At 36.9% G+C, this 12,744-nt stretch overlaps 1 protein-coding gene across 1 annotated transcript; it reads left to right on the top strand.

The window, feature by feature from the left end:
• The first annotated feature begins 323 nt into the window (after positions 1-323).
• LOC126370306 (glutathione S-transferase-like) lies at positions 324-4,777 on the top strand. The gene is made up of 5 exons (XM_050015156.1): positions 324-464; positions 1,726-1,808; positions 2,659-2,826; positions 3,781-3,920; positions 4,564-4,777. Exons 1-5 carry the CDS (start codon positions 409-411, stop codon positions 4,729-4,731), a joined length of 615 nt encoding a protein of 204 aa, XP_049871113.1. The 5' UTR covers positions 324-408; the 3' UTR covers positions 4,732-4,777.
• Positions 4,778-12,744: the final 7,967 nt, after the last annotated feature.

Genomic DNA, 12,744 nt, shown 5'->3' with positions numbered 1-12,744 from the left:
CCGGCTTTAAAAAACAACGCTACAATTTTCCTCACACTCAAAACTTCCGTGGTCCAATGGTTGAGCGTTGGGGTCATGATCCGGAGGTCCCGGGTTCGAATCCCGGAGGGACATATCACAAAAATCACTTGGCGATTCCTTGTTTGATTTGGCGTTACAGGCTAGTCACCTGATTGTCAGAAAGTACTCGTTACAAGAACCAAAAGTACTCGGTTCTTGGCAGGGTTGATAATCCACCTCATAACCTACACGATAGAAGAAAAGAATAAAATATGCAAAATAGCGAGTGAACTGATTATTGCTGCTGTCATTTATATTGATAGTGCTGTTAATACCTATACCATAGCTATATAAAGTCGATATCAAAACAAATTTGCTCATTGCTAGTGAACTGACAATCAGAGCAACATGGCTACTAAGAAACTGCATTATTTTGACGTCAATGGACTTGGTGAAGCCATCAGGTGAGCAGAATAATTGTAAATTACTGCGTAGTAATAAATCCGCCTTTTCTAGCTTTTTGATTATCTTTTTTTTGCCTTTGATGGGTTTGCTCTTGGCCCCAGACTTGCCTGAAGGTATTGGTGAGGCCTAAGATGGAGCGAGCTCCCTCAGAAGGTGCCTGTTCTCAAATCTTCTTTTAAAAAAAAAAGAAAGAGTATCAATTGGACCCGTATGCCTATGTAATATTGTTGAAATTGTATAATATATATATATATAAAAATATATGTAATATTGTTAATATATATATATAAAATATATATATATATATTAACAATATTACATAGGCTACGGATACACTACGTATACGGAGACGGGGATATATATATGATATATATAGATATATATATATAGATATATATATATACATATATATATATATATATATATATATATATATATATATATATGTTAGTCTATGTGGGCTTCTAAACACGTGTGTATTTTCATAGGTGTATGGATATATGTATGTATTTCCTAGCGTTTTTCTTTAACATATCTTTATACTATAAGTTTTGAGTTACGATTATTAGCGATTGTAATTTTAGTAGGTACTAACGTTTTTATATTTACACTTTCACTGTGAAAATTTGAAATCAATCCTTTAAATCAATGTTAGTTTTCGATAAACACATTTGAGTTTATGTACAGAGACACACTATGGTAAGAAAAAATGTGCCCCACACATGGGACATGCACGTATGAGTTTCAATTTTACTGCCTCATATGTGGTTCATATTTATGAATATATATTTAAACTTACACCCGTAGTCCCTAATGGGGTGGGCAAAGCCACAAGTAATCAAAGACAAATCGCAGTCACTATTGATACGAAGTCCTAAGTTCGATATGATGAACCTTATGGTGAGAAGGGATCAGCCTATCGCCCGTAACAATTGTCCACCATATTGGAAATGAATTGATAAATATTTATTAATAACGTGATGATGATGAGTCATCCCGTAATCATGGCACTTGCAACAGTGTCGAAATATCGGGAGTCTCATATCCCTAATTTAAACGCGGTAAGAACCCATTATTATGTGTTTTAATTATAATAATAACCGCGTAAACTTAAAACAATGTAAAAAAAAACATTTTTATAAACATTTATCAATTCATTTCCAGTATGGTGGACAATTGTTACGGGCTCATATCCCTACTTTAAACGCGGTAAGAACCCGTTATTATGTGTTTTAATTGTCTTTTTTTAATTACTTACAGGTACATACTGCACTATGCTGGGGAGAAGTTCGAAGACATCAGATATGATAGGAAGAGTTGGCCAATCAAGAATGTCAAGGACTGTAAGTATTTTAACATTATGTTTATATTGTGCTTTATGTATTTTGTTATATTAGAGGCAAGGTGCATGCTTTTATACGAAATACTGAATTCTATTGTAAAGCTACGCGATACTACGCCACGCCACGCCATGCCACGACTACGTTTCTTGGGCGTTCTTCTAAAGCCATAATTTTCTTATATTGAGACCGGATTTCTTTGTATTTTTTGGATGATACTCGATCCGGCTTACATTCATATACCTGATAAGTTAATCTGTTCTTGTATCGGATTTTTATTGCCCCTGTCATTGGTACCGGTTACTACTTACTGATGTAAGTAAGTAGTCGTTACATGAGTTATTACTTATATTTCTGCTTCTTCTTCTTCTTTCGTGTGGGTTGTGAGGTGGATTACCAACCTCGTCAACCCTTGGTGTCTGGATGACTATTGAGCCGCCGAAGGCCTCTGACATGACTCATGTAAGTCGTTGTATGTAGTAAGTAGTCGTACTTACTTACATCAGTAAGAAATAACCGGTACCAACGGCTTAACGTGCCCCCCGAAGTACGAATCATCTTACTTTCGGACTATCAGGTGATCAGCCTGTAATGTCGTAACCAAACTAGGGATTATAAAGTAATTTTTGTTGTTTATTTCCTTTTGGTGGTTGCCTGGAAGAAATTGCTCTAGAGCAATAAGGCCGCCCAAATTGTACTGTATTCATGTGTTATGTCTGATTGTTTAAATGTAGTTCTGTGCAATAAAGTATATTTGATTTGATTTGATTTATATATCCCCACCGGTATTCGAACCCGGGACCTCCAGATCGTGAGTCTAACGCTTATTTATCTTTCTCTTTTACTCTTTAAGCTCTTCCCTTCGGCCTGTTGCCTCTGTACGAAGAGGGCAACCGTTCTCTGCATCAGTCGTTAGCAATCGCCAGGTATGTCGCCAGGAAGGCCAACCTCGTGCCAACTGACCCCTGGGAGGAGGCTGTGTTGGATGCTGTTGTCTACAGTGTCTACGACATCTGGGGCCGTAAGTATTTTTCTATTTTTTTACATACAAGGAAAGTGATGAATGAGACTTGCTTAGGACCCGAAAAGATGGCGTGAAAGAGAGGAGGTATACCCAGCAGTGGGTGGATACGGGCTGAGTGGATAAATAGATAGATAGATAGACATACAAAGAGCATTTAAAATTTTCCACAAATGGCATTAACTACTTGGTCAGACATGGGGAGCGCTGAGAGCTTACACTCGCTGTAGGGCGCAAGCTAAACCTTCAACCGCCTTAGCTCACGTGGAATTCGTAGCTGAGTTAGCAATAACTGACGTATCTGTATTTTTTTTGCTAAAGTGATTTGTGTCTTATTGACAATTGCAAAAAGTGTAAATCTGTTTCGCCAAAAATTGCAGATACGTCAGTTCGCGACATCAGCGACGAATAGGGTATTTGACTGCGTCAAAAATAAATTATAAATAGCTAATCTGGGAATAAAAACCATTCTAAGATGAACAAAATACAATATCATTTTACTTTTCGACTTAGTTCGGAATTGTATTTATGAATTAAGTAACAATGAATACGACGTTTGACCGCTTTCATTGATGACGTCACAAGACAGTATTTCCATAGAAATAGCAAAAAACATTCGTTTTGACGTTTCGTAAAAAGTATCTCATTTGACTTGGTTGTCAAGTAGCCTACTGTGTTACAGGCTCGCGTCTAGTAGTTACTGTCGCCAGATCCAATCAGCCCGGAAAAACGACCAGCGTCTTCTAAAAGAATTCGAAATACAAAATTCAAATAATACGACCATAAACCAACGAACGGCCAGTAACACACATCACAATACCTATCTAATGCTAGTTTCAGTTGGTAATGGGCCTCTTTACAATCAACAGGATTGTACAGAGAGAAATGGTAAACAGGAGGGTATTGAACCATTTTGACGATTGTGTGCATTTATTGATTTTCGTTAATTCCCAGATCTCATCCCTTACATCAAGGAAACCGACCCGGTAAAGAAACAAGAAATCAAGAAGAAGATGATGGATGAAACCATTGACTACTTCTTCTCAAGGTTCGAGAAGGAACTTAAGAAAAATGGCGGATATTTTGGTGGAAAAGTGAGTGAATTAGACTATTTTTTATTTTTATTTACACTAAATATACTAGGCTTAGTTTACAATGCCCTACAAAACTTTACAAACAGTTTGACTGTAGAAATTAGTCTCTATAATTATTACATTAAATGCTTTATCACAATAATCTTTCAAAAATTATAATTATACAGGGTTTTAGTGACATCGTAACGAAAACTTTGAGGGATGATAATATCAAGTAGAATTTTCCGTCGCAAAAGCATGGAACTGAAAAAAATATAAAAAAATCACAAAAACATTCAGAATCATGGTCTGAATCATCCCCCACAGTATACGTTACGGTGTCACTAACACCCATACCTACTTTTATGGCTATCTGTATGTACTTACACGGGGTATTAATGACATCGTAACGAATATTGAGAGGGATGATTGTTTTTCAATTATTTGCATTTTTATGCTTTTTTGCGAAAAAGAAGTTTCAGTACGATCTACTCTAAACCGGCGTGCGTGTATGAAACGATTGATGAATGTGAAGGAAGCAAGAGAAGTGTGTCAGGATCGAAGCTAATGGAATTCCATAGTCTCTGCTTACCGCGGTAAAATAGGCGTGAGTTTATGTATGTGTATGTATGCAATTTTTAACGTATTTTTACTTATGTTACAGTTGACCTGGGCTGACTTCATCCTTGTCACCTTTGTTGAAGCCGTCAATCTGTTCTTCGACACTGAAATTGAAAGGAATTACCCCGCGGTCAAAGCTCTAGTCCAAAAGATCCAGTCATTACCTAGAGTTAAGGACTACATCGCCACCAGGAAGCCTTACACTGTCTAGATGTTACATAATATTTGTCAAGATTAATAAATTATATTTTATTATATTGCGGTTTTTTCGTAAGATGATTCTGTGCTTTGGAGCACGTTAAGCCTTCGATTCCGGCTATTAGCCGTAAAACATCGGCACCAACCCGCAGTGAAGCAGTATGGTGGAGTATGCTCCATACCCACTCCTGTTTGAGGGGAGGCCTGTGCCCAGTAGTAAGACGTATTATAGGTTTTTTTATGTAAGCGGCATTGTGGCCTAAGATGGAAAATTCTTACCTAGTAAATGTCTGAATCGCTCTTGCTTTCTAGAGCGAGAAGGCAATAATTTATTAGACAGGGAGACAAGATACCTAGGTACATTGTGTCTTTTAAAGAACAGTGTCCTTCTATGCCAAACGTAGTAATTTTTATATTCTCTTAGGGTTGTGTCTACGGTTTCCCTGATTACGTAAAGTTTATGTATTTGAGACATACACAATAAACCCTTTGTTGGCAGGACGAGCGATTCGAAATTAGTTTTGTTGTAATTGCTTTCTGAAAGTTAGTTTACTTTGCGATTCGTAAGAGTTTCTTCGAGGCCTGTTTTTGAAGGTACGAGTGACGATATTGGATTTTATAATTATCTAAAGGGAAGTTTACGACATTTGCAGAGTTTAAGTAAGCTTCTGAGTTGCTAAGCGAGTCGCAGGATTTCCGTAAAAAAAAATTTAGCTGTATCCGGTACCATTACAAATAGTGAATTCTCAAGTTATTCTCATCTTCTATCCTGTGGGTTGCGAGGTGGATTACCAACCTCAGCAACCCTGGTGTTAGGGCTGTTATTAAGCCGCCAAAGACCCTTGACATGGCTTAAGTAACGACTACTGACTTACATCAGTAATTAGTTACCGGAACCAACGGCTTAATGTGCCTTCCGACTATAAGGTGATCAGCCTGTAAAATTTTAGTGTTTTTTTTTTCAATTCCATTTTGCGACGGAAAATTCCACTTAGAATCACGGTCAAATCATCCCTCAAGGTTTTCATTACGATGTCACTAATACCCTGCATATTTCTCGTTTAATAAACTCACTGTATTTACTAGTAAAAGTAGAAGAAGAATTATGTAATTTATAAGACTTTTCTTATTAATAAAAATTGTACAAGCTGTGTGAGGGTGCAATATTTAGCTCCCTGCTGAGATTATCAACAGGTGTTCCAGTAGCGTCATTTAGTCGAAGCACTCGCTGGGTTAGTTAAAATATTGCCTTCCCAGGCACAGGTGCTATATACAGGGGTTGATAGACATCAGAGCCCGTAAAATATGTTCTTTACACCACTTCGCTCGTAAAATATATGCTATGCAATGTTGCTTTAGCACGTCTTTGCAATAAATATTATGTTACATACACAATAACACACACATGTATAGGTATTTTTAAAGTCACGCTCAGGTCCTTATCGTGGTAGGCACAGCTAAGTTATCATAAGTAAGTAAACATGTATCTTTATACAGTAGGTAACATAAAACACTTTGAATCGTCGTTTTTTACATAACGAACGTCTCATCTGCCTAAAACTACTGCAACTTGTCACGACCTATAGCCGGGGAAATGAAGCTGCAAGAAAAACCTCGACACAGGGCCCTAGACGTCCCTTTAAAAAAAAAAGAAATGTTTAGAACCCGTGGCCATTGATATGCCGTTCCCGGAAATGTTTCCAAAGTGGCAATGTTCCCGTTTAAAACTATTTATTAGTAAGGACATTGGCTGCTTTTCTTTTTTAATTTGTTTCTTCTTGTAATTTGGTGTTATCTGCTTAATGGTTAGGTAATAAAGCTAACAGCTACATAAGTATTCCGCGGTTTTCCGGCCGGAAACGTTTCCAAAGCCGTTCCCGTGACACACGTGTCCTCCGAACAGGGCTATCACAGATTAAAATTAAAAAAAAAACTTCTGAACAAAAACGAGCAGGTACCTTCAGTGATAAGTTCAAATAAATCCGTGACAACTATTAAAAAGTTAAAGGCGAAAAGTTGTTCAACATCTTGGTCTGCTTAAAAAATATTCCAGGAATGTTAATGCAGAACTTCTGAACTAGTTGGAACTTGTGGAACAGTTTACAGGGAGTTCATTAAGAACCTCGTTCGTTTGGGACATGGTCCAAGATTACGTCATATTTAATCAAATTAGCGATTTTATATGCTAGCGAGAAGAGTGTTCTGGTAGCGACACAGATTATACAAGTTGTCTCACTCTCAAAGAGAAAATGAAAAAATATCTGACTCGGACGGGAGTTAGAACCCGCAGCTCTTGTCAAGCCGGGACGAGCGTGTTAACCATTACACCACCGGGTCCTACTCCTGTCCATGCGAAAGTCTTCCGATCTACGCCTCACTCTTTTTCATCTAGTAGACTTCTCCTTCCAGAATGAAAGAAAGAAACTATTATGTATTTATTTATTATTGGATCACTTAGAGCTATGCACATTATAACATTTAGTTAGGACATAATTAAACAAAGTAAAACAGTACTTATGTGTAAGCCAATTACAAGTGAACACAACATTCATCATAAAAAGAAAACAACATCTGTTGAGGCTAACTCATCGAAATATTTGTTGACGTGTAATGTTTATTATGAATAAAGAATTGAATTGAATTGAATTAACTTGTCTTCTCAGCAGATAAAATATTAAAAATATAAATAATATAATATGAATATTTTTATTAAAAATATATAAATATATTATTATTTATTATTTTTTAGATATTTGTTTTGTATTTTGTGTGCAATAAAGTATATTTGATTGATTGATTAATTGATAAAATCTCACCATTAATAACATTAATATATCATTAATAAAAAATATAATCTTGGAGTTTTAAAGGTTGTGAATCGGCATGTGCTAGGTAAACGTGTCCCACCTTAAAGGAAATCATTATTTAGCAATAGAGGCCTTAGCCAAGTTGCAAACGATTATGACGGTCGAACAGGTTAGGTCACATACCTCCGAAACGCATTTCTCGAGTATGCGGGTTTCCTCGCGATGTTTTCCTTCACCACTGAACACGTGCTCGTGCACGTGCATTTAAGCTTTATTCGAAACGCGACGAGCTGAAGGCCCGACCATCTGCGGCCATAATATACTGGGTGTTAGTGACATCGTAACGAACACTCAGGGGGATGATTCAGACCATGATTCTGAGTTAATATCAGGTGGAATTTTTCGTCGCAAAATTCATGTTTTTTTTTAGTTTTTTTAAATTATTTTCAATTCTATACTTTTGCGAGTGAAAAATCCACTTGATATTAACTCAGAATAATCAGCTGAATCATCCCCCTCAGTATTCGTTACGATGTCACTTACACCCCGCACAAGTACATACAGTAGCCATACAAGTAGGTATGGGTGTTAGTGACAACGTAACGAATACTGAGGGGGATGGTTCAGACCATGATTCTGAGTTGATATCAAGTGGAATTTTCAGTCTGAATATTCATGAAAATTTTAGTGTTTTTTTTTATTATTTTCAGTTCCATACTTTTGCGACGGAAAATCCCACTTGATATCATAACAGAATCATGGCCTCAATCACCCCTCAAATTTTTCGTTACGATGTCACTAACACCCTGTATACCTATATCCGAGGTGTGCTGACGTGCAGTGAATGTGGCCGTACGTTTACTGCTAAGATCGGTTACGTCAGCCATATAAGAGCGCATCTTAAGCGTTCCTAGATTGGACACTTGTCGCCATGGCCGAATACGGCTGGAAGGATATATATTATAATTATAAACATTTATGATCCAAACATGAATTTGAAAAACGATTTCGAAAATCATTTTTTAGGTCCGTGCTGGATTCAAACCTGCGACCTTACAGTGAGAGTCATAAGCGTTCTTTCAACTGGGCTATCAGCTATCATGGCTAAAATAAAATAATTAAATAGTAAGTACCTAAGTAAATTAAAAATGGCGTTCTCTTTTCGCTTATACCACCGCAAAGCCCATAAGAAATACCTCACTTTCTACAAGTAAGAAAATGAAGTTTTACCCACTTGGGACTCGTTTGGACAATTGGACTTAACTTAGCATTGTTTGGCATCGGCTTTGAAGCATCTTCAGATTGTGCGCAATTGTTTGTGAAGCCTTTTTGAGGGTTTGTTTACGTTTCTTGCACATACACGTTCATAACACACGCCCTTGAATCCTAACGGAGCAGAGCCACAATTGGGTATTTGACTGCGTCAAAGATAAATTACAAAATGCTAATATAGAAATAGAAGCCAGTCTAGGACGAACCAAACTCAATCTCATTTTACTTTTCGACTTATTTTCGAATTTTATTTATGAATGAAGTAACAATGAGTACGACGTTTGACCGCTGATATTGATGACGTCACAGGACAGTATTTGCATACAAATTCCAAAGAAAACGTTCGTTTTGACGTTTCGTAAAAAGTATCTCATTTGACTAGGTTGTCAAGTAGCATATTGGATAAATGACTGGCTCAAGGATGAAATCCATAAGAAACTACGAGACTATAATATATAAGATACTATAGAATTCTGTAGTGTGTGTATGTCAAAGATAGGTTATATGCGTCCCATTTCTAGGCACGGGCCGCTCCTCAATCAACCGAAGAGGGTATCGAGCATAGATACTCGGGGTAGAGAGTTACCGTTCTATACGCAATATCATTCTTTAATCTATGGTCATAGAAGAAAGTGGATCGCATTGATTATACCAACGAGAACAAAGTAATGAACTACACAAATTGAAAATAGAAATGTTTCAATCACATCTGTAATTGCGATTGCATCGCAGTCGTATAGATTAACAAGTTTATTAAGAAATTAATTAAAACACATAAAACACAAATACATGTCCTATTTTCTAGAAAAAGTTAGATATTAAGATGCATCGCGCATTTAAAATATGTATTTTGTTAAATCTCTTTTTTTCCTCAGGTTTTATAAGTTCTTTGCCAAGTAAGTACCTATTAAGGTCCGTGTGGCTCTATGGTGATTTATTTCATTTCCATATCTTGGGCCTATGGAGTCCCGGACTTTTGTAAGGCCTACGTGGGGCCGAAGACAACACGTAGAGGCCCCTTAAGACTAAATCTAAATGTGGACTATTTATAATATTATTATTATAGAAAGTATAATCACATAACATAGCTTAACAGTTTCCGTGGTCTAGTGGTTAGAGCGTTAGGCTCACGATCTCGGTCCGGGTTCGAAATTGCAATATTGCTTTTTTAAATGAATTGCTTCAATGTAGCCTTCTAACTCCCGGGTTTAAAGGTTTTGTATTTTTTTTAGAAAAGAAAGCTCTCGTCATTGACTTCATGAGTGAAGACCACTTCATACATACAAAAAAGGACATGAACTGCGATTCGGATTTGTTTAAGTTATACTGTCGAATCAAATGCGAGGAAAAGAGGAAATCTCTTGGAATTTGTCTCGAGGGGAACTGTTACTGTGTCGTAGATGATGAACCAGGTAAGTATTTTCTAATTTATGTTTAGAAAAAAACAAAAAAATACTTTATATTTTTTATATATTTTATTAGCATTGTATTTAGTAATAATTGTCCATATATTTTTATTATGTGAATATTTTAAATAAAGAGAAAAAATACTTTGTATCGTCAATTTTACACAATAAACGTCTCATCCGTCTAAAGCACATATTCACAATCTTTAAAGCCGAGGAAAAGAAGCTGCAAGAAATACCTCGGCAAAATAATGTTATACAATTCAGTAAAGTACCGTGTATTCAGTAATGTTCCGTTATGTGCCTAATACCGGTTCCCAGACAGTTAATCCCATGCATTCATATCTACTAAATAATCAGTTTCTCAAGATAGTTAAAATATGGTCGACAGACGCGGGTGCGTTGGACTATCACCAGTCCCCATACGGTTCATTATATCCACCTCAGTTGACACCTGAGGTGTAAAAAAGGCCACATTAAAGCAATTTATTTAAAAAAATATATTTCAACTATTACAATTTTTTTAACTTTTAAGTGCATATATGTACAAAGTAAGTGAGCAATATCAACAAATGTCCAACAGCAATATTGTTTTTTATATGAATTACTTCAATGTGGCCTTTGTAACTCTCGTGGTCTTCTGTTGATTGCACTTCAAGCAAAAACAACGTAGGATAAACAGAACCCTCTTCTGTTTGTCAAATTACACTATTATTTTATTAGCTACTATATTAACATCTCGAGCTCCTCCGTGCTTCGGAAGGCATGTTAAGCCGTTGGTCCCGGCTGCATTAGCAGTCGTTAATAACCACCAATCCGCACAGGGCCCGCGTGGTGGTTTAAGGCCCGATCTCCCTATCCATCCATAGGGAAGGCCCGTGCCCCAGCAGTGGGGACGTTAATGGGCTGATGATGACTATATTAACAAAATTGGGGTATTAGCCAAGTTGCAAACGATTATGACAGTCGATAGTGACAGTATGTAAATAAATCAATATTTTTTCACTGTCACTGCTGATTGTCATAATCATTTGCAAATCCTCAGTCAAAGTACTCAAGTGTTCCCTTATTTGATATCTTGATGAATGTCTTGTTTTGCAGAACTCGTACCGCTTTCAAAACCGAAAAGACTAATTGCAAAAAAAGGAAAACGACAAAAGAAATTCGCAAAAGATACACAAAATGAAAATCCAGTATATCTTCCGGTTGATTTGCTTAAGAAACCTTTGCTCAGGCATCAGGTAGTCCATTTCTGTCCTAACTTGGACATTGCTAGAAAATGCATAAGGAAATGTGTTGCCGAAGGGAAACCAGGATTTTGCGGGAAAGACCACGTGTGTTACTGTGGTCACAAATACGAGGACACCAAATTTCCTGATGCCCCAAAAGTTCTTGCGAAGTTCAAAAATTTTAGAGATTTCTACGAAATGTACTATCCAGAATATTATAATAAGAAACACAATAAATCTATGTCTGAGAAACATGATGAGGATAATACTATTGTTGGAGGAATTTTTAATAATCATTATAAAAAAGTTGTTGAAAAGGCTAACGCTAATAAGAAAGCACCACATGACACACCCAGAGAAGATGCGATAATAGAAGATGTTCCTGATAATAAATAGAGATTTAGTTTATTAAACTGGCAGCACCCTATGACGCCTCTTTTGACATACTTTCCAAACTACTTTCACCAAAAACAATATAGATGGTGTTAAAGCTGTAACTTTAACGTGATTATTACTATTTTCTCATTACTCGATTACATATTTAATTATTCAAAAATACAATGTAACGCCAGAAGCATATGTAAAAATAATTGTTGCTTGTTATTTGGATCACATACATACATAAACTGCCTATATACGTCCCACTGCTGGGCACAGGCCTCCCCTCAATCAACCGGAGGGGGCATGGAGCATACTCCACCACGCTGCTCCAGTGCGGGTTGGTGGAGGCGTTTTTACGGCTAATAGCCGGGACCAACGGCTTAACGTGCCCTCCGAAGCACGGAATCATCTTATTTTTTCAGACAATCAGGTGATTCAAGCCTGAAAAGTCCTTACCAAACAAAGGACAGTCTCACAAAGTGATTTCGACAATGTCCCCATCGGGAATCGAACCCGGACCTCCAGATCGTGAGCCTAACGCTCCAACCACTAGACCACGGATGCTGTTGTAATTATGTATAATTATGTTGCTACCTATATTGCTTCTCTTTATTTCGATTAGAATGATACTGGGTGGAAAATGTAATTCAATCAATCAATAATACTTTATTGCACAACGACATATACAAATGACATAAACATACGAATAAAACATAAGCACAATGGGCGGCCTTATTGCTTAACAGCAATTTCTGCCAGGCAACCCAATTAGGCAGGCAATTGTGCCTGGGTGTAATAAAAAAGGTCATCTTTATACCCAAAAACATAGACAAAAAATGCATTATGACCGTTATCCATGAAATTAGAAGGTTAAACGAAGAAAAATCTGTACAGCGCCATCTATATTGTTTTTGAGGAACGTAGCTTGGAA

This window comes from Pectinophora gossypiella, chromosome 10 (genome assembly GCF_024362695.1).
Source record: "Pectinophora gossypiella chromosome 10, ilPecGoss1.1, whole genome shotgun sequence".
NCBI lineage: Eukaryota > Metazoa > Arthropoda > Insecta > Lepidoptera > Gelechiidae > Pectinophora > Pectinophora gossypiella.
The sequence above is the reverse complement of the archived record's forward strand: the minus strand, read 5'-3'. Positions and strand labels throughout refer to the sequence as shown.